Below are 23,304 nucleotides of genomic sequence, written 5' to 3' on the forward strand. Positions count from 1 at the left end.
TTTCACAATTCCATACACACACCCTAAATCCCCTTTTTATGTGTAGAATCCCCTTTGGCATTTTACAAGGAGTTTCCCAATCTTGATTGGAAACTAATGACACTGAAGTTTGAAGAGACTCAGCATATTCTCCTGCTAAAAAGGAAAAACATCTCATTGGAGCGTGCGTGCTGTCACTTTGAATGGGAGTGTCCTCTGCCCGAGGATTAAATTCCCTCCACCTGTATCTTTCAGAAGCTGTGACAGCAACCCGGGACCTTGGATGATGCTGGAGCGGAGTGAAAAAGACAAGAGAAGCCGTCAGCCTCCTCCTCCGTGGGCACCGGGGAACAAAGGGACACGTTGGGCATGGAGGAGAAGGACTGGGGACAGACAGACAAGCACAGAACAAGAAATGGGACAATCTGAGGAGCTGGGGGGTTCCTGCTGCTTGGCTGGATGTTGCTGACCTCTTGTTCACTTGGTTATTTCCAGAGATGAAAGAACTGAAGTGGGAAAAAACCGATTGGGAAGCGGAGTTGTTGCGACTTCTAAGGCATGGTATATTCTGGTATATCCTCTTGATTTCAAATATTCTGTTGAGAAAGGAACGTGTTTTAGAAATGTGTTCTGTGGGGTTGTTCCTGAAATAAAGAAGCCCGTTTTTGGGTGGCATGTAAACTAAGTAACTCCTTGTGAGGTGTCAGAGGACAATAAAAAATAGACAAGTCATCGATGTGCAACATTCTGGAGGAATTAGATTAGAGGTGTTAGTTAAAAGGAAATTGAGGTCTGTAAATACCATTTTTAGTGGCCATAAAAATACCATTTGAAATACCACTCTGAAGGCATTATCTACCTGAACATTATAAATCAAATATATATTTCAGTTGAGGAGTGAAATACACAATGATATATTTTCATTTTCTTTAGAAAACAGCCAGCCCAAGTAATCAAAATTGGCAGAGAAAATATACATTACAGCCCTTCAAAAGAGTTAAAACAAGATAAAAAAATATAAATATAAAAGATAATGAACAGGGATTTAAGGTCATTCAAAAGACCTACGTGTGAACACATACATTCCTAAGGGATTTGCCAAATACCCTCCAAGACTTAAATTAAATTGATGTTTGAAAGCATCAGCCCTGAAATTAGGGACACACCAAAGCCTTGGGAAAAAAAGAGCCCAGAAAATGGCTTTCCAAAGCCACCAGAGGAATCAGAATCAGAAATGCCACTGACTGCCAATGAGATGGAGGCTGATGGACACCACAGCTCATCCCAGACTGGGGAGGAGGGGAGTGCAGAATGGTCCCCTCGAGGGACACAGCTCATGGGTGGCCAAGGGTTATCCTGTCCCTAGGGAGAGAACTCCTGGTTGGAGTTATCGTCCCCTTGATGGACGCAGCTCATGGGTGACCAAGGAACATCCAGATGTGTCTGGCTTGTCCTCTCCAGGCTGCAGCTGGAGAGCAGGCAGCCATCCCTCCAGCACCGAGGGGACAGCTTCCCTCTCAAAACCAGGAGAACTGAAGGAAGAGGGTCCTGGGTCTCAGTGGGTATCCCCACGAGGGAGAGTTCAGTGCTCCCAGTGGGCAGCACCAGGGAGGGGCAGGGTAGAGAAGACCTCCTTCTCTCTACAGAGAGCATCTCTTCTCATGGCCTCCCTCCAGGTAGCCAAAGGCACAGAGTTGCCTTGCTGGGCAGGCAGCAGGACTCGGCTGGAACTTCCCACGTGGCAGCTCCACGACGAGGGGGAAGATCTGTCAAGTCAGCCAAATGCCTGCACGCTGACCACATCCAGCACCTCCAGATAAGACGCCCAGGTTGAGTCACTCTGACGTCTCCAGACGAGATGGGAAGATTATCCCAAACCTGGAGACACTTCAGCCTCCTCCAGCTGAGGCTCCATCCCAAGCCTGGGCTCCGGCCGCTCCTTCAGATCTCTTACACAAGGAGCTGGGAGCAGCAAAGTCATCGGCACCAGGAGAGGTGTGAGCTCTGCAGAACGCCCCGTGGAGACCAAGCCAGGCTGCACCTTTGCATCTCACACAGCCCAGAGGTTCTGGCAGTGCAGAGGAGGATGGCGCAACGACTCCAAACCCTGCGCTTCCGACTGGAGAGACGAGGAGAAGCAGAGCCTCAGCACTCAGAACAAAATCAGGAGACTCTTGCCCCGGGACAAACCCCAAAGTGCTCTTGGCCCAGCCCCAGCTTCTCACAGCCATTGCCTTCTCAGTGGCTTCTGCTCGGGCCAAGCCCATCCAACTTCTCCCCATCCAACTGGGGACAACGTCTTCCCTGCTTCCAGGCTTCAGAGTGTGTAAAGTCCTACACGTAGAGTGAATTTGATTTAAGTCCTTATTGGGAGAGCCCTGGAACCATTCCCTGGTGCCTTGCCTGTTCCTCTTCCTAAATCTTCAGCTTCCTGGCCTGCTCTGAGGACAGTGGCTCCCAGGAGTTTGTTGTGGGACTTTTGAGCCACAACTGAAAGCGGTTCCTGTGGTGAGGGACCTGAAGCACAGATCAAAGACATCATCAGCATTCTGCTCCCCTCCTTGAGCCAGACCAAATCTCTCCCACTTGCTCTGGAAGCTCAGAGGACACACTGGGGGTTCTTTGCTGACTTTGCAGAGAGGTGGTGGGACCTGTCCCTGGTTTTGGATGAGCCCTCCCAGCCCTCCATGCTCCATGCTGCTCAGCGAAGGGCAGGATGAGCCCATGGTTCTCAAGGCTGAGCTCTGCATCCTGCCTGGCCCCAACCTCTTGGACTCTGTGTCCATGCTTCCAGACAGCTGGAAAGCTGCCTTCCTACCTCAGCCCACAGAGCTCCTTCACCCGCCTGCTCCTTCACCTAAAATGCCAAAAGCTGCAGCACTGGCAGATGATGAGCAGGGTCTGTCGTGGGAGAGTGCTCAACGTGTTGGTTGGTACAAGGGCTGAGTGCTCAACACTGGATCAGTTCCCCTGCCCCACCCTCATTGGAGAACATTACTTGTGAGGAGCTCCCAGAACTCCACATCCTATGTGAGAACTCATGGGTAAGAGGCAAGAGGCATCTCCAAGCCTGGACTCGTGCTTGGCTGTCTCCACACCCTTTGGGTTCCCTCAAAGCTCAGTCACAACAAACACACGGAGCAGAACCACCCACACCTCCCAACAGCAGCAAAACCCTCCTGGTCTGCAAGGGGCTTCCAAAGCAACGACACAAAAACCTCGTGAATGTTCTCTGCAATTTATTGAGAATGGCAACGTGCCCAAGAAGTAGGACATACCACAAACAGAAGAGGGAGGGAGGGAGGGAGGTGGGGACAGGACTTCTCGTCCCATGGCACAGGGAGCCTGGCACTGAACACCAAGCTTGGTTCTCCTCACACCAAGTCCACGCGTGCCAGAGGTGTCACCAGTGGACAAGTGTGGAACTGGAAGCCACGGCGGCCACCCTGGGGCAGGGAATCCCTCTGGCCACTCGCTGAGAAGATGCTCCCTCCCCAGCTGTGCCAAGGGACGAGTCCCACCAGCCCCACATCTACCCCCACCCCAAAGGCTGGCGAAGGGAAGCAGCAGGATGGGCTGAAGCACCCCATGGAGGAGGGGACATGAGGACAGAGGAGGAAAGAGGAGCTTTATACACATTTGCCACCAGGCAGCCAGAAATGTACAAGCCAGCAAGAAAGGCAGAGAGTTCTCCTCCTGCCAACCAGCTCTGCGGGACGGGGAGCCCCCCCCGAGACTTTGCTTTGCTCAGAACCTGATTTCAGCCCTGGGCTGGGGCTGCCGAGCAGCTCAGCAGGGCTGGGGGGGCACAGGCTGCTGTCACAGGACCCCCTGGCCGGGACACAGCCCGGTGGGTGAGCTGGGACACGGGGAGGGACACAGTTCATGGCCTTGCAGGACGTCAGAGCTGGGTTTGAGGAGGAGGCTGGGCTGCTGCTGGGAGAAGAGAGGAGATGCTTCTTTCCTTTTCCAATCTGCCTTGGGGGCTCAGAATCTCACGCCGGAAGATTTGATGGAGGTGGTTGTGACACATCTCCGTACGGAGGAGGATCCTCCCCCAGAGCCCATGGTGCCACCTCCAGAGCCGCACATCCTTCCGCTTCCAGAGGAGAAGCCACTTCCAAACATTCCTCCTCCCATGCCACAGCTGCCACCCATGCTTCCTACTCCAAAGCCTCCTCCACCTCCACAGGAGCCTCCTCCCATTCCTCCTCCCATGCCACTTCCACCTCCGAAGCCACAGGAGCCTCCTCCCATTCCTCCTCCCATGCCGCTGCCGCCTCCGAAGCCTCCCATGCCTCCTCTGCCTCCAGAGATGGTGGTCCTGCCTACCACAGCTGGAGGAGAAGCACAGGTTACACACCCCCTGTCCCCTTGCAGGTGGTCTCCAAAAAGACAAAGTCTGCCAGGAGGTCAGGGGGAGAGGGATGGAGATACTTACAGACATTGACATTGGACATTCCATCGTTGCACAGCCTGCAAAGGTAGATTAGTAAATTTTAAATAACCAACAAAAGGGAGAGGTTACCAACTGACAGGTTACAGAGCTGCATTTCCAATCTCAAGCCATCTTCCTGTTCCACCCATATTGGCAGCTTTGGTCTCACTGAAATCCTTCAGGAGGGAGGCGTCGACAATTCCTCTTTTCAAAGAGGTTCTCCCAGCCTTCAGGTTCATGAAGGAATTTGCACAGGAACAGAAGTGTCTGGGTATTTCCACCCCCTCTGGTGAGCAGGGTGTCCCAGTTATCAGTCCTGACCACATAAAATGTAACCCCGAGTGCCAGTTGCCATATCTCCCCATCTCAACCCCATCAGCTGGTTTCAGGTTGCTCTCTTCCCATCAAAACTCAAGACCTCCAGCCCTTGAACATCTGCTTAGGATGTTCACCTGCAAAGATTTTCTCCCCACACACAACAAAATCTCTCTAAAATTCACTCAAAAAAGAGAGGTACCTGTTCTCCTCCCCCTCCAGCAGCTTCCTGTACATGGCAATCTCAACGTCCAGCGCGATCTTGATGTTCAGCAGCTCCTGGTACTCCTTCAGCAAGCGAGCCAGCTCCTCCTTGTCTTTCTGCAGGGCATTTTCCAGCTCTTCCAGTTTTATTCTGGCATCCTTCAGGGCCATCTCCCCACGCTCCTCGGCCTCAGCAATCGCTGCCTGCAGCTGCTGGTTCTGAGGAATCCAAAAGAGCCCTTTCTCAGCTCTAATTTGTCACTCAGCGCCAACCCTCAAACCCCAAGTGGAGGAGTCAAGGGAGAGCAAGGTGACACCAGCATCAATCCAACAAGAGGCAGTGGAAGAAACCATTTCTGCCCCACAGATGATCATTTCTGATCCAACCTGATGTCAGAATCCCAGGAGACTCTAACCAAGCCCTACCTGCTTCTTCACATTCTCGATCTCAGCTCGCAGCCTCTGGATGTTTCTGGTCAGCTCCTGGATCTCAATCTTGGTGTTGCGGAGGTTGTCCCCGTGCCTCCCAGCAGTGCTCTGGAGCTGCTCGTACTGGTGGCACCAAGACAAAACAAACCTCCAGTGAGACACTCTGGAGGTGCCCGGGCAAGGTTTGGCAACAGCCTCACAGCTCTTGTGCTACATCTTGGGCAGACATCACGGTGGTCGTGGATGACCATGGATGTAAAAGATGGTTTGGAGACTCCAATATTCGTGGTTTTGAACTTGGAAATAGCTCTTATTCACATTAACAAGCAAGCCCTGGCTGCTCAGAAGCTACCTGGGGGAGTCATTCTCTCATTAAGATACATTTTTGGCCATCTCTATTGAGAGGCTTTTCCCCTGCATCCAAATGAGATCCCGGACTGATTTTGTGATAAATTCTCTGCTACCTCCAGCCACCCCCCTGGGATGTCTTGGCTGCTCCCCAGCTCACCTGGCTCTGGTACCACGCCTCAGCTTCAGCCCGGCTGCTCTGAGCGATCTGCTCGTACTGCCTCCTGACCTCCTCGATGATGCTGTCCAGATCCAGGTGACGGTTGTTGTCCATGGACACCACCACCGACAGGTCCCGGCTGATGTTCTGCATCTGGGACAGCTCCTGCAACCCAGGCAGCACTTCTGCTCAGCCTCTGCCCAGGGGACCCAAGAGCAGCCCCTCCACGACAACTCCAACCTTTGCCCACCTCCCCTTTGCCTCCCTGCGACTCCAGGGAGACCAGGAGAGCTCTTACCTCCTCGTAGATGCACCTCAGGAAGTTGATTTCATCCGTCAGAGCTCCCACCTTGGCTTCCAGCTCCACTTTGGTCATGTAGGCACAGTCCACGTCCTAAAGGAAAGATGATTTTCATTTCCTCTCCTGAAGCCTTCAGGACCATGGAAATTACACTCTGGGATTATGTTATTCAGCCATGCAAATGAAACAAAAAAGACTTCAAATATCAGCTCACAGATCTTGCAGTGTCTCCAGATTTCCATTCAGGAGAGAGTCCCCTCAAAGCACAGATAAATCCTGATATTCAGGAAACCATTTGGGAGGGCATGTGACTCACCTTCTTTAACACCACAAACTCGTTCTCCGCAGTTGTGCGCCGGTTGATCTCTTCCTCATACCTATGGGGAGTGAAAACACAAGCTGAGTTTCCTGAATTTTCCTGCCTAAGGACATGCTAAACAAACCAAAAGGAAAAAAAAAAATATATAATAACAGAATGAAATATCCAGACTGAAAAAAAACCAAAATGCCCATAATTGCTATAAAGATTTTTCTTGCGAAGGAAAACGACCGTGGAGCTGAGGATTCCCCATCTGCTGGAGCTGCTGTCTGGGTTAAACTTTTACTTACTTGCTTTTGTAATCCTCGACGTATTGCTGCATGTTCTGCAGCTCTGACTCCAGCTGTCCCCTCTGCTGCAGGATGGAGTCCAGCTGCCTCTTCAGGTTCTGGATGTAGCTCTCAAAGATGACATCGAGGTTCTTCCTGGGACCCGAGGGCCCTTGCTGCTGGAGGAGCTCCCACTTGGTGGAGAGGACCTTGTTCTGTTGCTCCAGGAATCGGACCTGCAAACCCACACATGGGGTGTCCAACATGAGGAAACTCAGAAAAAGCTTCTCCTCTGCATGACAACGAGGGAACCAGTTAGATAATTTTTTTTTTCTTTATAATTTGTGTTATTGGCCAAACGGCGAGATCAGGGAAAGGAGGAAACTTCATGTTCAAGGAGCCTTTAGCTCCAGCACCAGCTCCAAGTACATTCCCGTCTCAGGTAGTGTAGAACTCTTGGGTTTCTAACCTGGATTTTAAAGCCTGGGTATTTGAAATCAAAGAGGAAAAAAACTTACAGAGGAGAGTGTTGGGAAAGAGAAGGGCACAGGAGAGGGAGTTTGAGCCTGAAAGCTGCAGATGTTTGGAGGCGCTGAGCCTGCTTGCAAGAATAACCTATTAGTTGAGCTTGGTGCAAGAGGATAGATGAAAGCCCTGGAGACAAAGCTTTGATCTCATGTGGAAGAGATTCTCATCTCTTCCCAAGCAGTACTTAATAAAAAGTCTGCCCAAGGTTCTCAGCCTGCTCATCTTCAGCTCCAAAAAGAGATTTCTGCAGAAAGCGAAGGTTCCTCCCAGTTCTGACCCTTTTTCAGACACAGCCCCACCTTCTCACCTTGTCAATGAAAGAGGCAAATTGGTTATTAAGAGTCTTGATCTGTTCCTTCTCCTGGTTTTTGACTTGCTGGATCTGGGGATCAATCTCGACATGGACTGGCTGGAGAAGGGTTGAGTCAATCTGCACTGGCTGGATTCCAGGGCCACCTCTACCAGGGCCACCAAAGCCTGGCATGCCAAAGCCTGAGCCACCATAGCCACCCATTCCTCCACCACCACCCATTCCTCCACCATAACCACCCATTCCTCCACCAAAACCACCCATTCCACCGCCACCACCCATTCCTCCTCCAAAGCCACACATTCCTCCACCACCCATTCCTCCACCAAAGCTGCCCAGACCTCCGTAGCCTCCACCAAAACCACCCATCCTGCCTCCGTAGCCTCCACCTCCATAGCAGCCACCCATGGAAATCCTTCCACTGCCACCCATGTTATGGAGACTCTTGCTGGTGAACCCTCCACAACGTCCACCACCTCCAAAGCCCCTGGACATGGAGAAGGAGCTGTAGCTGCTCCTGCTCCTGCCGCCACCTCCTCCAAAACCACCACCGATGGCAGAGCAAGAGCTGTAGCCCCTTCTACTCCCTCCTCCAAAGCTTCTGCAGACAGACTGCCTGGACATGGCTGCTTCTTCCCAGCAGAGTCAAAAGTCGAGGAGATGAGAAAGAAAAAGTTGGGGTGCGAGGAGCTGAGTGCAGAGAGAAGGGCAGTGAAGTCCCTCTGAGCGCAGGGCAGGGGATGCTCCCTTTTTGTCTGTTCCTGGAGGTGGGCTGGGTCTGCATGGGCGTGAAGGAGGAGACAGTTGCTGCCTTCATCAGCGTGGCGTGGTTTACAGATTTTCATCTTCAATTTGCCAAACATTGACCCTACCCAGAAACACACCCTCTAATGCAGGAGAAAATTGTAAAAGTTACAACCCTGCCTCCCGAGGGGCAGAGCTGGGCGACTCAGGAGCCTCAGGTTTTTGTGGGATGGTAACACAGGAACAGCTCCCTGGGATGTACCAGTCTTTTTTTTTTTTTTTTTTTTCGTTTCACCTTTCATCCATTGTGGTTGTTTCCCTGCTTGTGTTTATCTTTATTTTGATCTTTCACTCCAAAGCCTCATGGCAGGCAAGCGCTGGAGTGCATGCCAAGTTGTAGCCTGGCTTTCACAATTCCCAAAACACACCTATGTTACACCCTTAGTCTCCTTTTTACATGGAAAATTGCCTTTGGCTTTGAGAAGTAGTTTCTCAATCCAGAGCCAGGGCTCAGCAAATTGCATTTTGATGAGGCCCCGAGTCTTTTCGATAAATAAAAACCCAACCAGAAACGAGACAATGGTTGGCACTGGAAATTCATTTATTGTTGGACCAAACCCACTGAAAGTCAGGCCTGGAGTCTTCGTGCCAAGGCAGTCTCAGCACTGGTGAAGAAGTGCCATGAGGAATGGGAAATCCCTTTTGGGTTTTCCGGAGGCTTCGGGACCGTGAGGAGAGGTCGGGAAGTGCTGGGGTGGGAGGTGTGGGGAGGGGGAGAGGAGATGGCAAGAAGGAGGCATGCAAAGAATAAATCCTGTGCCTATTTAAATGCAGTTATCTGGAGAGAGGGGATCAGAGGGCACCGTGACTTTCACTTGAGTTTATGGTTATCAGAACCCTCCGGGTTTGATGTCAGACTGAGACTAGATCAGCTTCTGAATTAAACATGGAATAACAAGCCTATGACCCATTCTGCATTCATCTTTTTGCCTTGCAGAAACCTGCTTATCAAAAAAAAAAAAACAAAAAAAAAACACCACCGCTCCTTCTCATTTTATTTTCTTTTTAATTGAGAAACGCCTATTTTTTGTTTGTTTGTTTCATTGGTTTCGACTTTTTCAAGAAATTTTGCAGCCCGTAAATCTGTGTGAGTGTCAGGGCATCTAACTGTGCTGGTAGCTGTCTAGCAAGGTTCTCAGAGAAGTTCCCAGAGGACACAGGTAATTAAGTGCTTCTTGAAAATCCACACTGGCAACTCTTGGTGCCTTCAGATGTTTAAATACCTCTAAAAATATCGCCCAGACACCATTTCCCAGAAGTGCCTGAGGACCCAGCTCATAAAGTGCAGCTCAACTGGCATTTCCACTGAAAAACACCGGGGTCCCTGCACAGCCTGCTCATCCCACCTCCCCCCATGGGTGCAGGGGCTCAGGGGAAAGCAGGTCAGGGGCAGAGAAGGCTAAAAAAAAAAATATATATATATATAGAGAGAATTAGAAGAAATCACTGTGAGACCAAAGGGATGGGGAGGATGAGGGGTTTGCTGGTTGCACATCGTGGGCTTTAGGTAATAATTCATGGGATGGGGGGGTCCTGTGTGGCTTCAGCAAGATCTTGTCTCCTAAATCATAGAATAATTTGGGTGGGAAGGGACACTCAAAGGTCACCCAGTCCAACCACATTTCCTCAGGTGGAGGTCCTGGTGCCCTCTGATCCCCTCCTTTCTCTGTGCTCTCCGTGGCTGCAGGATCAGGGACACCCTCATCACACCGGGGTGCTCAGAGCCTCCCCAAGCCTCACCCTGAACACCTCCAGGGATGAGTCCTCAGCCACCTCCCTGGGCAACCTCTTCCATTTTTCCACTACCTTAATCCAGACTGAATGGCAGAGCTGGGACAAACCCTGGCCCAACCTGGGTGGTTTAGAAGCCCAACCTCAAATATCACCCCAACCAGGAGCCAAAAGACTTGACAAGAATCTGATCCCCTCTCAGGAAGAAGCCAAGAAGCCACCTCCTCAGTCTGGAGGAGAGGCAAATCCCAGGCAGGACCTGGCAGCTCCCGGCTCCATGGACCAGGGATGTGAGCACCCTCCTGATTTATCAGGGAAATTCATTCCACCACCTCCTGCCACAGGGTTCAGGAGGGTGCTCTGGGTGCTGGAGATACCACCAGGCACAGCCCCACGGCTCCTGCCCCTGCCTCCCCTGCTTTACCAAATACCTCGGTTACATTTTTCTGGGTTGGGTTTTTTTATTATTATTATTATTGTTGGGTGGTTTTTTTAGCCTTGTTTGTTTTTTTTTTTTTTTCCTTTCTTTTTCTTTGGGCGGGACAACAGCACCAGAAAGTTTTCCCTTTCCCATGGGTGAAGTCAGAGGAGTCCCCAGGTCCCGTGTGCAGATAAGGCACAGGTTGAGTCACTGCTCCATCTCCAGCCAAGTTTGGGAAATCATCCCAGGATTTGGGTATCAGCATCATCACCCAGCTCAAACCCAACAGGCAGCTTTAGGCTGCAGGGATCTCAGACAACATCCTTGGACCCAAAGCCCTGCTGAAGGAAAACCTTGAAAGGTCTCTTCCAACCCAGACTGTGCTGGGATTCTATGAAAATCAGGGGGTGGGGATATGGGAAAAGCTGCTCAAGCCTTGGAGGAGGAGGCTGCACCTGCACCCAGCTGAGGAACTGAGGCTTCAGCCACAGAAAGGGAGAATTTCAGGGGAAACAGCCAAGCAAGGCTTTGAATTCCCACACTTGCCTTGGGACAGGTGACATCTGAGTGGGTGACATCCCCATGCTTTAGAGAGGACTTTCCAAACGGGGGCAAATCATGACAAAATTAAATGAAACTTATTTCAGGCCACTTAAAAAAAAAAAAGAAAAAAATTCAGGCCACTACCAGCAGAGACCAAATCCCAGAATGATTTGGGTTTGAAGGGGTCTTAAGAATCAAGAGTTCCAAACCCCTCTGCCATGGGGACACCTCCCACAGCCCAGGGGGCTCCAAGCCCCATCCCAACCTTCAACACTGCCAGGGATGGGGCAGCCACAGCTTCTGGGGGAGAAGAATTAGGAATTTCTTCCTAATGTCTCACCTAACTCTCCTCTCTGCCAGTTTCAAGCCCTTATCCTTCCACGCCCTTCTCAAAAGCCTCTCCCCCTCTTTCCTGGAGACCCCTGGGGTGACCACATCACACCTGGGGCCAGCCCAGGAGAATTTTCCTCTAATTGCCGGTGCAATTTCAGGAACAAAAGGCAAAGCTTTTTTTTGGTGTCTGTTTCCACCTGTGCCCATGGAGAAGCCTTTTGTCTGCTCCTGACCCTGCCCTGGTGGCAGGAGTCACCCAGGGGAGGTGAGATTAACCCAGAGGCAGCCGGACTGGGCTGAGGGAGGGAAGGTGATGTCTCTTCATTCAACACCACCTCAGGTCCATTTACAGCTCCCAGGAGGATTTAACCATTGCCCAAACCCTCTCCTCACCCAAGCACTTCCACACCTTTGCTGGCAGCTCCCTGACGTTCCGCCCCGGCTGCCGCGTTTACGTCTCCAGCGTTTTACAAACTGGGAACTGGAGCCTGGGATAAATGGAATGACTCACCCGGAGCACAGAGCCAGTCTGCGGTTGACCAGGGATGTGATTCAAGGTCTCCTGAGTAAGAGGTCAAACCACAAGGGGAGGTTTTGGGCTCTAAATTTACAGCTCATCAAAAAAAATCTTCACCTTTTGTGGAGAGGGAGGGCTCGGCAAAAGGTTGGGATCCTGCTCTTCCCATGGTCTCAGTTACCCTTTGGAAAGGCCTTTAAAGCAACCCATGGATCCCTGACCAGTCCAGACAACAGTAAAAGCTGCAGGGCTGGCTCCAGCATCGTGGACACTGAGCAATTAGCTCCAAATTAGCTGGAATGGTGATGATCACTCCTCCCTCCTCCTTACAGGATGCTCCAAAAGCTCTTAGGGCTCAGGAAGGTCTTTGCCATCACAACACCAGGGACCACCCTGGGGCACAGGGAAGCCCCACTAGACATGGACTGGCAAGGGAATAACCCAAGTTGGCCAATGCAAGCAAGGAAAGGGCTTGGGAAGAGAAAGGGGGAGGGATTGGTAACACTGAGTCTGAAATCTGCTCTGCTCTGGCTGCCTCGGCCACCCCAGGAGATGCAGCAGAAGGAGGAGGAGCACTCAGGTTCAACTCAAGCTGCTTCTGTCCCTCCTGCCACATTTCCAGGAACCAGCTCCTTCCCACCCACGTCCTTCCAGAGCCCCCCACCCCTGTGTCCCGCTCACCCTGAGCCTCACCCAACCACTTCCCACCCAACCACCACCCCCAGAGAGCTCCCTCACCCTCCTGCCAAGCTCACAAAGTGCCCAGATTTGGGGGGAGCAAGGGGTGAGAAGGGTGTGAGATGGGTCCTTGTGTTCCCTTTGGTTCCTTTAAATACGAACTTCAAAGGGCAGGAGAAAGTGAGGGAGCACTTCCAGATCTCAGCAAAGCAGGAGACCTGTTGCAACACGAAACTCTTTGGTCAGAGAGAAAACCACCCCAGGTTACTGCCTCGAATGTTTATTGGGGGATGCCACATGCCAAAGGAGAAAGGTTTCAACAAAGAAGCACAATTGTTCCCGGGATCACAAGGAAAAGGTAAACCCTGAGCAAAAGGGAACATTTTACAACAGTTTTAAAGGATGGGGGTGAAACTGCCTGGATCTCATTTCGGAGGAGGGGTTGGGGGGGGGAACACACCAAAAAATCTGCAGTGGGGTAAGAAATGTCTTCAGCTGGCACCAGTCACCATTAGGAAACTCTTGGTTTGGAGTTGCAGCCCCAGCTGCTGAGCAGGAGGGATTAAAATTGCACCAGAGTTGGATCCAGGACAAGATCTTGAGAGAAGCCAAACGTCCCCGCGGGCTTCCCAGGACCCGTCCCCTCTGTCCTGGGCTGGTGGGACACCTCACCCTCAGCCCACGCTGCTCTTCAAGCCTTCTCCCAGCTGTGCTTGGGGTTTTCCCAAGAAGATCCTGCTTCCAGAGAAGTCCCAGCACCTCGGTGACCAGCAGCTTGTCTGGAGGGGAGCAAACTGGTCCCAAACTGGGAACTGGAGTCAGGAACTGGGGGACGTTGCCACATGGGACTTCTCAGAGCAGTTTCTAAAGGACAGGGGAGGTTTGACACGAAGTTGCCACTGTGGCAAGGAAGGGGAGGTGGTGGCTGTGATGAAATTTGCTTCCTTTCTCCTCTGGGTGCTGGAGAGGGGGGTGAGAGGTCTCTTCCCTAAGGCGACCCCCGGCCGGTAGACGAAGAGGAGACCGTCCTCTTCAGGGTGGGGCCTGACCCCCCCACCACTGAGTTACTCCCTCCACCCAGAGAAGAGAATCCCCCTCCGACCCCAAATCCTCCCCCGGAGCCAAACCCGGCCCCTCCCAGGCTGTAGCAGACGCCGGCACCGCCCGTGTTGCAGCCGCCTCTGACAATTCCTCCTCCTCCGAGGCACATTCCGCTGCTGCCACCTCCCACCACAGCTGCGAGAGGAGAAGTGAAGAGGTTACCCCCGATGCCACCACAAAAGTTTCGGGGCATCAGTCCCCTCCCACCACCTTCCCTCCCCCGGGAGCAGGAAAAGCAACTCACAGATGCTGACGGCGCTCTGGCACTCTCCGGACATCCTGCAGGGAAAAAGGATGGAGCGTGAGCTCCAGCCAGAGCCACCCGGGCTGGGATAGCTCCGGGAAGCCGGGCTTGGGCCGGCAGACCTTAAATCACAGCCCGTGACCGCCCCACTGGTGTTTCAGTCGAGGAGATGCCACCAGCCACCCCCTTCCCACTGATCCCCCGGGTCCTCCTCTCCCACCTGCACTCCTCTCCTTCCAGGAGCTTCCTGTAGGTCGCAATCTCGACATCCAGGGCCAGCTTGACGTTCATCAGCTCCTGGTAGTCACGGAGCTGCCGGGCCAGTTCGGTTTTCGTTTTTTGCAGAGCCTCCTCCAGCCCGTTCAGTTTGGTTTGAGCATCCTTGAGGGCCAAATCCCCGCGCTGCTCCGCGTCGGCGATGGAGCTCTGCACAGTTCCACACTGCGGGGAGGAAAAGGGGTGGGAATTCCAGAGCTGGAGCCACGATCCCAGCTCCCTAGGGCTCAGCTCTTCCCTTCCCCCCCCTTTGCAGGGGCTCTCCCGGGGGTGTTGGCTTCCAGGGAAGCTCCGCAAGGACCTGACCCCCATTTCCCCACCTGCTTCTTCACGCTCTCGATCTCAGCCCGAATCCTCTGGATCATCCGGTTCAGCTCCGTGATCTCCAGCTTGGTGTCCTTCAGGCTGTCTCCGTGTTTCCCTGCCTTGGCCTGCAGCTCTTCGTACTGCCAGGAGTGAGCAGCACGTCAGGTCCCCCCCTTTCCCCCCCCCGAGGGGGTCCTGGCAACGGGGCTCCTCACCCAAGTCAAGTTTTGTGGCTTTTTTGGGGTTTTTTTTTTTTTCGGTTTTTTAATTGGTTGGAAACAGAAGTGCTGAGGTGCTAACAGGATGGCTCCTGTTCTGACCTCTGCTCTCAGAGTGGTCCCAAAGAATCCTTATCAATTTGGTGATAGGTGCCTTATATATATAAGCATCAATAAATATATATATATAAATAAATATATATAAATATAAACAAATATATATATGAAAGTGTATATATAAATGTGTATATAAATATATATATAAATAAAAATAAATATATATATAAGTATATATATAAATGTGTATATAAATATATATATAAATATAAATAAATATATATATAAGTGTATATAAATATATATATAAATATATATATATAAATAAATATATATATAAATGTGTATATAAATATATATATAAATATATAAAATATATATGTTGTATATATTAATATATATTGTATAGGTATAGGTATAGTTATAGGTATAGGTATAGGAATAGATATAGATATAAATATAGATATAAATATAAATAGAAATCTAGAGATATAAATATAAATATAGATATAGAGATATAGATATAAACGATATAGATATAGATATAGATATAGATGATATAGATATAGATATAGATACATAAATAGATATAAATATATAAATAGATATAAATATATAAATAGATATAAATATGTAAATAGATATAACTATATAAATAGCTATAAATATAAGGGCTAGCTCCAGCCTGGCTGGATCAGTACCAGCACCCCCCCAGCATGCTCTGAGCTGTCACCAGCAGCTCTGCCACCCCCTCAGCCATCCCTGGCCACAGGTTGAGCCGTGGAGCTCTCACCTTGGACCGGTACCAGGTCTCAGCCTCCACCCGGCTCCGGTTGGCGATCTCCTCGTATTGGGCTTTGACCTCTGCGATGATGCTGTCCAGGTCCAGGCAGCGGTTGTTGTCCATGGAGACGATCACAGAGGTGTCAGAAACGCTCTTCTGCACCTGAGCCAGCTCCTGAAATTCACCCCAGCTCTGCCTTCAGCTCTCCCTGAGCAGTGTCCCAGCCCTTCCCCACCACCCCGGGCAGAACCTGACCCACTCACCGCCTGGTAGAGGCACCTCAAGAAGTTGATTTCATCTGCCTGGGAATCCAGTTTTGCCTGGAGTTCCACTTTGCTCATGTAGACCCCATCCACGTCCTGCAGGAGAGGTGAAAACCAGCTTGAGGAAACCCCCCCTCCCCTCCCCTTGTCTATTAATTAACAACGAGACCTCTGGGCACCCCCCCTTCCCCACGGCACCTCCAAGGGTTGATGTCAACGAGTGCTCAAAAAAAAAAAAAAAAAAAAAAAGAGAAAAAAGGTGTTCCAAAAGACCAAGAGCCCTTTACCTTTTTCAGGACCACAAAATCGTTCTCAGCAGCTGTCCTTTTGTTTATTTCCTCTTCGTACCTGTTGGGTGTAAGGAGGGAGATGGAATCTGGCTGCTGATTTTGGCTCTGGCTGCTGCTGGCAAGCGGAGCCTCTTGGCCTCAGATTAATGAACTCAGCAAAAATAGATCTGCCCAGAGCAAGATTTGTGGCCAGACACCAACACTTTGCCTTTCCAGAGGAGTCCTGGCTCCTGCCACCTCCAGCAAAGAGGAATTCTGACCCTGCCTACGAGACCCAAGGGGCTTCAGGGCCCTTTCCCACTCTCCTTGGGGCAGGCGATGGCTGCAGAGTGGGGGGGATGTTCCCCAGAGCTGAGTCAGCCCCAGCAGGGCTCAGATCTGGTGGATCCTGATAAATCCCAGCCTTGCTTTCCCACCACTTTTTGTGACTCCTTCGCTGGGAACGTTTCACAGAATCACAGAAAGGATCTTCAAAGATCATCACGGATCCTGCACCACCTCAACCATGAAATCATCTCCCAGAGCACCACATCTGCCCAGATTTTTAACATTTCCAGGGCTGGCAACTCCACCACCTCCCTGGGCAACCTGTTCCAAGGTTTGACCACCCTTTCAGTGAAGAAATTTTTCCTCTGAACCATTCCTCTGGCTTTTCCAGCTGGACAATTGTGGCTAAGAAAAACAACAGCAGGAAAAGAGCCCTGCTTTGGCTTTTTTTCTTCCCCCACATCATCTGCCCACAGAAAGCTCCAAGCTTCAAACCATTGAAGGATATTATGGGAAGGAAATCCAGGAGGAAATCCAGGAGGAAATTAGAGGAGGCTTTAGCAACCAATCTAATGAGTTCATTAAATCACAGCTTGATGAGTCCTTAAGTGAGGACGACAAAAGTGAGGAATCTGCTTCAGTGAGCAGCAGAACTCAGACAATAATCCAGATATTGAGAAAACACCTTGAAAAATCACCACCCAGGGTCAGAAGTCTCATGGTGAGCACCTCCCCACAACCTTTTTACGTTTTCTAACAGTCAAAGCAAGTGGAATCCTGGCAATTCTCATCCTTCTTTCCATTTCCTGACCCTTCCAAGTCAGCTTTTATCTCTTTTTTTTTTTTCTCCACCCAACCTTGACAGGACCAAGAACAACATACTTGCTCTTGAAGTCTTCCACCATGTCCTGGAAGCTCTTCAGCTCAGTCTGCAGCTGCCCCTTCTCGCTGCTCAGACAATCCAGCTGCTTCCTCAGACCACTGATGTAGGTCTCAAAAAAGGGGTCGAGATTCCTGCCCCCCGTTACTGGGCTTCCTTGTTCCTGCAGCAGCTTCCACTTGGTCTCCAGGACTCGGTTCTGCTGCTCTAGGAACCGGACCTGAGTGATCACAGGGGTGGGTACAAAAAGAGTCAGATTCTTCCCAAAAGCACTTTAGTGATTTTTATTTTTTTTTTCCCCCCACACCCCACAGGTTTTTTTCCATATTTCTGGGGGACTTTGACCTAGCTCCCTGTTCTCCTCTCAGTCCAGGGTCCCACTGGACAAGTGGAGCCCCAGGATGAGTGGGAAATGAGGGTCACCCACCCTCTCCAACCCCACAGCCCCTAAACAGAAGAAACCCAGTGACCTTCAAAGATTTGACACCTTTTTAAAAATAAACCAAAGCACCCAAAGCACCCACGGGTGGACAGAGCCCATCAGCAGAGCCTCCTCTGAAGATGCTCTGGTCCCACAGCTCAACACCAAGGATCCTGCTCCTTGGTTTCTCCATAACCTTGGCAAAGCCACTTCTCCAGCCACCACCTCCGTGTCTGGAGGGGCTTTTTGGGGTTGGATAGGTACCAGGAAACCAGCAGGAGCCGTGGTGACCCCAGCCCTCCTGCCCCAAGCCCTGGGGGTCTCACCTTGTCGATGAAGGAGGCGAATTTGTCATTGAGCTGCTTCATCTGCTCCCTCTCCTGCGTCCGCACCTTCTGGATCTCGGGGTCGATTTCCAGGTGGAGGGGGGTCAGCAGGCTCTGGTTGATGGTGACTTCCCGGATGCCCCCCGGGGGACAAGGGGGAAAGCTGCCCCCATCGAATCCTCCTCCAAAGCCACCCAAACCACCGGAGATGCCTCCACCAACGCCACCTCCAGCCCCACCACCATAGCAACCACCGGGCAGGATCCCAGCGCCGTAACCACCGACCCCAAAACCTCTGCTGACCCCAACACCTCCACCAAATCCTCCCAGGGAGATGCTTTTATTCCCTCCCAAGGAATAGAGGCTCCTGCTGCTGAAGCCACCGGCGTTGCAGGGTCCCCTGCCCCCTGCCCGGGACACGGAGCTGAAGGAGACTTTGTTCCTCCCTCCAAAGGAAACGGAGTTGGAGCTGAATCCTTTGCCAAGGCTGCAGGACTGACGAGACATGGTGATGGCTCCACAAGAGTCAAGCAGTGAAGAACCAAGTGTTGGCCCAGGAGGAGGTTTGGAGGCAAGAGGAGATGAGTCCTGTGGGTGCAGTGGCTGAGGGCCCCTTTTTTATGTGCTCAAGGAGTTGGCCGGGTGTCAGGGGAGTGGAGAGGTCTTTTTTTTTTCTTTTTTTTTTTTTGTTGTACCCATTGTTTTAGTGGTTGGATGGGTGCCCTCCTCACCGTGCCACCACCGTGACCTCCCTCCAAACACTCCCTCGAGAGCTAAAACCAACAAAGCCATTGTTGGTGTTGGAAAGACAACTCCAAAGCAAATTCTCTTCACCTCAGCTGTCAACTCATCAGCGACCTGCCCGAGCCTCTTACAGCGGTGACAAAGCACCAGAAACCCTTTGACACATCACACCCTTCAGGGAGACCCTTGCTTTTAGGTCAATCACTCATTTGGAGCCAAAAAAAAAAAAAAAAAAAAAAAAACCTGGTTACCCAATCACACCCTCAGATGCTCTGGGGTTCATCCCCTGCTCAGAGCATCTTTGACATGGGCTGTCCAAAAGGCTGTTTCACAACCAGAGGGAATTAGTCCTTGGCAGGGTTGTAAAATCAGGTTTATGTCAATAAAGAAGACGTAGAAACACTTTTCAGAAGGTCTTAAAGTCTTTTTTTCTTTTTGATCACTCTGAGCCTGGAGGGGTTTGCAGAATGCTTGGAGGTTTCCCTGTTCCAACAAGGTCTGGGTGGCACTGCCAGCTCTGCCCCCCATCCCTCCCAGCCTGGAAACCTTCCTGGCATTGCTGGGATAATCCCTGCTCATCTTCCTGGGGTCTCCAACCCAGCTCGTGGCCCTTGGCTCCCGTCCTATCCCACTGTGGAATAAAAGTACAAATTCATTTTCCTTGCTTAACAACTTTTCATTTCTATTGTAATCAGCAGAGGTGTCTGCAGATGGAGTTCCCTGCATCCTGCTGCTAAAAATTAAAAAAAAAAAAAAAAAAAAAAAAAAAAAAAAAAAAAAAAAAAAAGACCATAAAACTTCCCCCCCCAAACCACAAAGTGCAGCCGGGGCAGTTTCCCTGTAATTATCCCTTTTATTGGGAGACGTTTGGGGAAGGAGGTTCAGCTCCCAGCCTCTTCACCCCTGGCTTTGCCACATGCAAAGCTGGGCCTGGGGTGATCTCTGCAGGAAGAGAGGAAGAGACTTCTCCTCCTGAAGGGCTTGAAACTGGAAGGTTCCAGGCAGGCAGGAGGGAGAAATTCTTCCCTGGGAGCAGAGAGGCCCCTGGGTGTCCCCAGAAGCTGTGGCTGCCCCATCCCTGGAGGTGCTGAAGGTTGGGATGGGGTTTGGAGCCCCCTGGGCTGGGGGGAGGGGTCCCTGCCCATGGTTTGGGATCTGGAATTGTTTGGAAGGAACCTTAAAGCCCATCTGAGTGGTCCAGGAGATGATTTTTTGGGGTGGGTGCCCCATTTCTGGAGGTTGGGATGGGGTTTGGAGCCCCCTGTGCTGGGGGAGGTGTCCCTGCCCATGGTTTGGGATCAGGGAATGGTTTGGATCATGGAATGGTTTGGGTTGGAAGGAACCATCTGAGTGGTCCAGGAGATGATTTTTGGGGAGACTGCCCCAATCCTAGAGGTGCTGAAGGTTGGGGTGGGGTTTGGAGCCCCCTGGGCTGGGGTTTGGATCTTTATGGTCCTTTCAACCCAAACCATTCCACGAATCTGGGAACCTCACGGGCATTGGTTGATCCACAGGATCTTCAGCCCCTAAGGGGTTTTCCTGTCAGGAATTTCACTCCCCCTTTGGCAAGAGGCTTTGGAATGGGCTGCCCAGGGAGGGGGTGGATTCTCCATCCCTGGAGGTTTTTAAGAAGAGACTGAATGTGCCACTCAGAACCACGGGGGGAGTGGATCAAGGGTTGGACTCAAGGCTCTCAGAGCTCCTTTCCAACCCGGATGATTCCGTGATTCCGTGCCCAACCTCCCCAAATCCCCTCTGGGATCTCCAGAGCTCCGGGATCCCTGCTTTTCCATCCCCCGGCGAGGATGTGGTCGTGGGGAGGAGGGACCCGGCGTGACCCCATCTCTGGCCGGGGGACAGGAGGAGGTGGCTGCATCTCCCCAACCTTACGCAACCGGCAGAGAAACCCAAGGAACCAGTTGGAGCTGCTGGGAGTTCCCAGGGTGGCTCCACCACCAGCTCCTGGCACAGCTCCTGGATCCCTGCCAGCCCCAAGGAGCTGCTGGGCCAGCAAAGCTCCCGTGTTCTGCCCACCACGAGGTCCCTGCCCCACCACCGAGGGGTGGGAAAACCTTGCTGGGACGCTTGGGGTTTCCTCTCAAATCCATCCTGCACCCCAGGATCGCTGCAGGGAGCTCAAGGACCAGGAGCAAAGCCCTGGTGGCACCCGAGGATCACCCAGGGTCACCCACCCAGCACTGGGACCGAGTGACCCGGCAGCAGCGAAGCTTTGGGACGAGCATCCCGGGGTGGGAAGGGTGCTATGGAGGAGCCCTTTGTCCCAAAGCCACCACCTGGGAGCAGGGACAGGGCCGTGGGACAGAGCAGGGACAGAGCCATCAGCACCTCCAGTCCCAGCACGTCTCTCTGCTCACAGGAGCCCTGACACAGCAAAGCAGAGGTGGACGTGGGGCAGAGCCTGCAAATTTCACCACTGCGGGAGATGTCAGCCCTCAAAAAGCAGCTCCCAGCTCCGGCTCCTTCCCCACAGCAGAAATCCAGCTGGAAATCCCAAGATCTCTGGGATTCAATCCGGCTGGATCCATCCCTGAGGACCCCAACACCTCACCCCACACATCCAGCAGTGCCCACTCACACACCCACCCCCCCAGGGGTTTCTCCTTTCCCTGAGGCCCACGGACAAAATTCCAGGCTCACACCAAGAGCTTTGCTTGGACAGGATGGAAAATGGAAAAAAAAAAAAAAAAAAATAAAAAGCTCTTCCCAAGGCAGGAGATGAGGAACCAACATCTCAGCCCTGAGGTTCACCTCCTCTCGAGAGGTTTTGCACTTCCCCAAGGTGTCCAGGTCTGCAATGAGAATTCCAGATTCCAGGGCTCCTCATGGACCCCCCAAGGTCCCCAACATGGGGTGGGGCGAGAAGGGGGGGTGGCATCTGTGGGGGACCCAGGGGCTTGGTCCCTGCTGACTCCAGAGTTCATCTCCACAGCTCATCCCTCATCTGGCTGTGGGAACAGGAGGGATGGTGGGGAACAGAGGGCACATTCCCTGCTCCTGAGCAGGAAAAGGACCAAACCAGGATGGATCCACAGCCACAGAACCCCAGAAACCCCCAAGTCCTGGGCTGCATCACCCACAGCGTGAGCAGCAGGCCCAGGGAGGGGATTGTCCCCTCTGCTCTGGGGGTAAAGCTGGGTCCAGCTCTGGGGTTCCCAGCACCAGGAGGACACGGAGGTGTTGGAACCAGTCCAGAGGAGGCACTGGAGATGCTGGAAGGATGAGGAGCTCTGGAGACAGGGGGAGAGTTGGGGGGGTTCAGTCTGGAGAAGGGAGAAGGGGGAAGGAAAGAAGAGGAGAAAAGAGAAGAGAAGAGAAGAGAAGAGAAGAGAAGAGAAGAGAAGAGAAGAGAAGAGAAGAGAAGAGAGAAGAGAAGAGAGAGAAGAGAAGAGAAGAGAAGAGAAGAGAAGAGAAGAGAAGAGAAGAGAAGAGAAGAGAAGAGAAGAGAAGAGAAGAGAAGAGAAGAGAAGAGAAGAGAAGAGAAGAGAAGAGAAGAGAAGAGAAAGAGAAGGAGGAGCTGGACAGCAGAAACCCCAAACCCCAGAGTGCCCACACACACCCCCTGGGCATGTGCTGCAGGGGTGGAGGTGGGAACTGCATCCCCATGGGTGTCCTGGCATCCATCCCTCCCTCCATCCCTCCATCGGTCCCTTCATCCCTCCCCCCCCCTCACTCCCGGAGGGGCATCACCCCGCCCATCCACCCCCATCCCACCTCATCCGGTTTTCCCTCCCACACCCACGAGGGAGCTCCCCCCGCCTGTGTTCAATAAAAAAAAAAAAAATATATAAAAACTAAAATTCAACCCTAAAAAAAAAAAAAAAAAAAAAGGTGCCGCGTCCGGGGATGCTTCCCCCAGGGTGGGGCCATGGGGGGCGCTGGGGAGGGGGGTGGGTGCTGGGGGGGGCGGGAATTGATGTCCGAGGTCACACCCCTCGATCTGGGTCACCCCCCCGGGCTGGGTGTGCGTGTGAACCTCCGGGAGCGTGGGGCGGCTCCCCCCACCCCCACCCCCGCGGTGAAATCCCGGGCGGGGAACGCGCCCGTCGAGCCCGGACCGCCGGGAGCCGGGGGGGGGGGGAATGAGAGGGGGGGCCTTTCCCCAGGGACCCCCCTCCGTGGGTGCTGTGACCCCCCCCCCACACACACACATACCCCCCCGCAGCATCAGGGGACCCCAAAACGCCGTGGGGAGCACGCAGGGAGGAGGGGGGGGCGGCAGCGAAGGCTCCGAGGGGCAGGGGGGGTCCCGCAGAGGCAGAAATCGGGGTTCATCCCCATCCCGGGACGGATGGGTCCCCCTGCTATGGGGAAACACCCACAGCCCCCCCCACCCCCGGGGGGATTCCCTCCAGCGCCCACCTCCACACCCCCACCGTGGGACCCTCAAACCCCATCACCCCGCTCACCCCCCCCTCCCCCAAACAGCCCAAGGGAAACCCCGGCGTCCTCCCAACCCCCCTGACCCAGAACACCCCCCGG

General features: G+C 52.4%; 2 protein-coding genes across 2 annotated transcripts; both read right to left on the minus strand.

Annotated features, from left to right (window-relative positions):
• Window positions 1-3,201: 3,201 nt before the first annotated feature.
• LOC139788948 (keratin, type II cytoskeletal 5-like) lies at window positions 3,202-8,330 on the minus strand. Its single transcript, XM_071729339.1, has 9 exons — window positions 7,598-8,330; window positions 6,784-6,998; window positions 6,491-6,551; window positions 6,172-6,267; window positions 5,874-6,038; window positions 5,363-5,488; window positions 4,935-5,155; window positions 4,421-4,455; window positions 3,202-4,316 (listed from the first exon to the last, which is right to left on the minus strand). The coding sequence occupies exons 1-9, from the start codon at window positions 8,222-8,224 to the stop codon at window positions 3,967-3,969; spliced, it is 1,896 nt and encodes a 631-aa protein (XP_071585440.1). The 5' UTR covers window positions 8,225-8,330; the 3' UTR covers window positions 3,202-3,966.
• Window positions 8,331-12,891: 4,561 nt separating this feature from the next.
• On the minus strand, window positions 12,892-18,660 carry LOC139788953 (keratin, type II cytoskeletal 4-like). The gene is made up of 9 exons (XM_071729344.1): window positions 18,061-18,660; window positions 17,316-17,533; window positions 16,164-16,224; window positions 15,877-15,972; window positions 15,623-15,787; window positions 14,569-14,694; window positions 14,193-14,413; window positions 13,973-14,007; window positions 12,892-13,863 (listed from the first exon to the last, which is right to left on the minus strand). Exons 1-9 carry the CDS (start codon window positions 18,565-18,567, stop codon window positions 13,616-13,618), a joined length of 1,677 nt encoding a protein of 558 aa, XP_071585445.1. The 5' UTR covers window positions 18,568-18,660; the 3' UTR covers window positions 12,892-13,615.
• Between the last annotated feature and the right edge of the window lie 4,644 nt (window positions 18,661-23,304).

Source organism: Heliangelus exortis, chromosome 31 (genome assembly GCF_036169615.1).
Source record: "Heliangelus exortis chromosome 31, bHelExo1.hap1, whole genome shotgun sequence".
In the NCBI taxonomy this organism is placed as follows: domain Eukaryota; kingdom Metazoa; phylum Chordata; class Aves; order Apodiformes; family Trochilidae; genus Heliangelus; species Heliangelus exortis.

Bases quoted from the DNA above. Each gene is read 5' to 3' on its own strand.
- LOC139788948 (XM_071729339.1), bottom strand. From the start codon at position 8,224: ATGTCCAGGCAGTCTGTCTGCAGAAGCTTTGGAGGAGGGAGTAGAAGG. The intron at 4,456-4,934 runs GTACCTCTCTTT...CTACCTTTGCAG, and splicing joins CTGGAGGGGGAGGAGAACAG to GCTGTGCAACGATGGAATGT. The intron at 4,317-4,420 runs GTAAGTATCTCC...CTTCTCCTCCAG, and splicing joins AATGTCCAATGTCAATGTCT to CTGTGGTAGGCAGGACCACC.
- LOC139788953 (XM_071729344.1), bottom strand. From the start codon at position 18,567: ATGTCTCGTCAGTCCTGCAGCCTTGGCAAAGGATTCAGCTCCAACTCC. The intron at 15,973-16,163 runs GTAAAGGGCTCT...CCTCTCCTGCAG, and splicing joins ATTTTGTGGTCCTGAAAAAG to GACGTGGATGGGGTCTACAT. The intron at 15,788-15,876 runs GTGAGTGGGTCA...GGTGAATTTCAG, and splicing joins TGAGGTGCCTCTACCAGGCG to GAGCTGGCTCAGGTGCAGAA.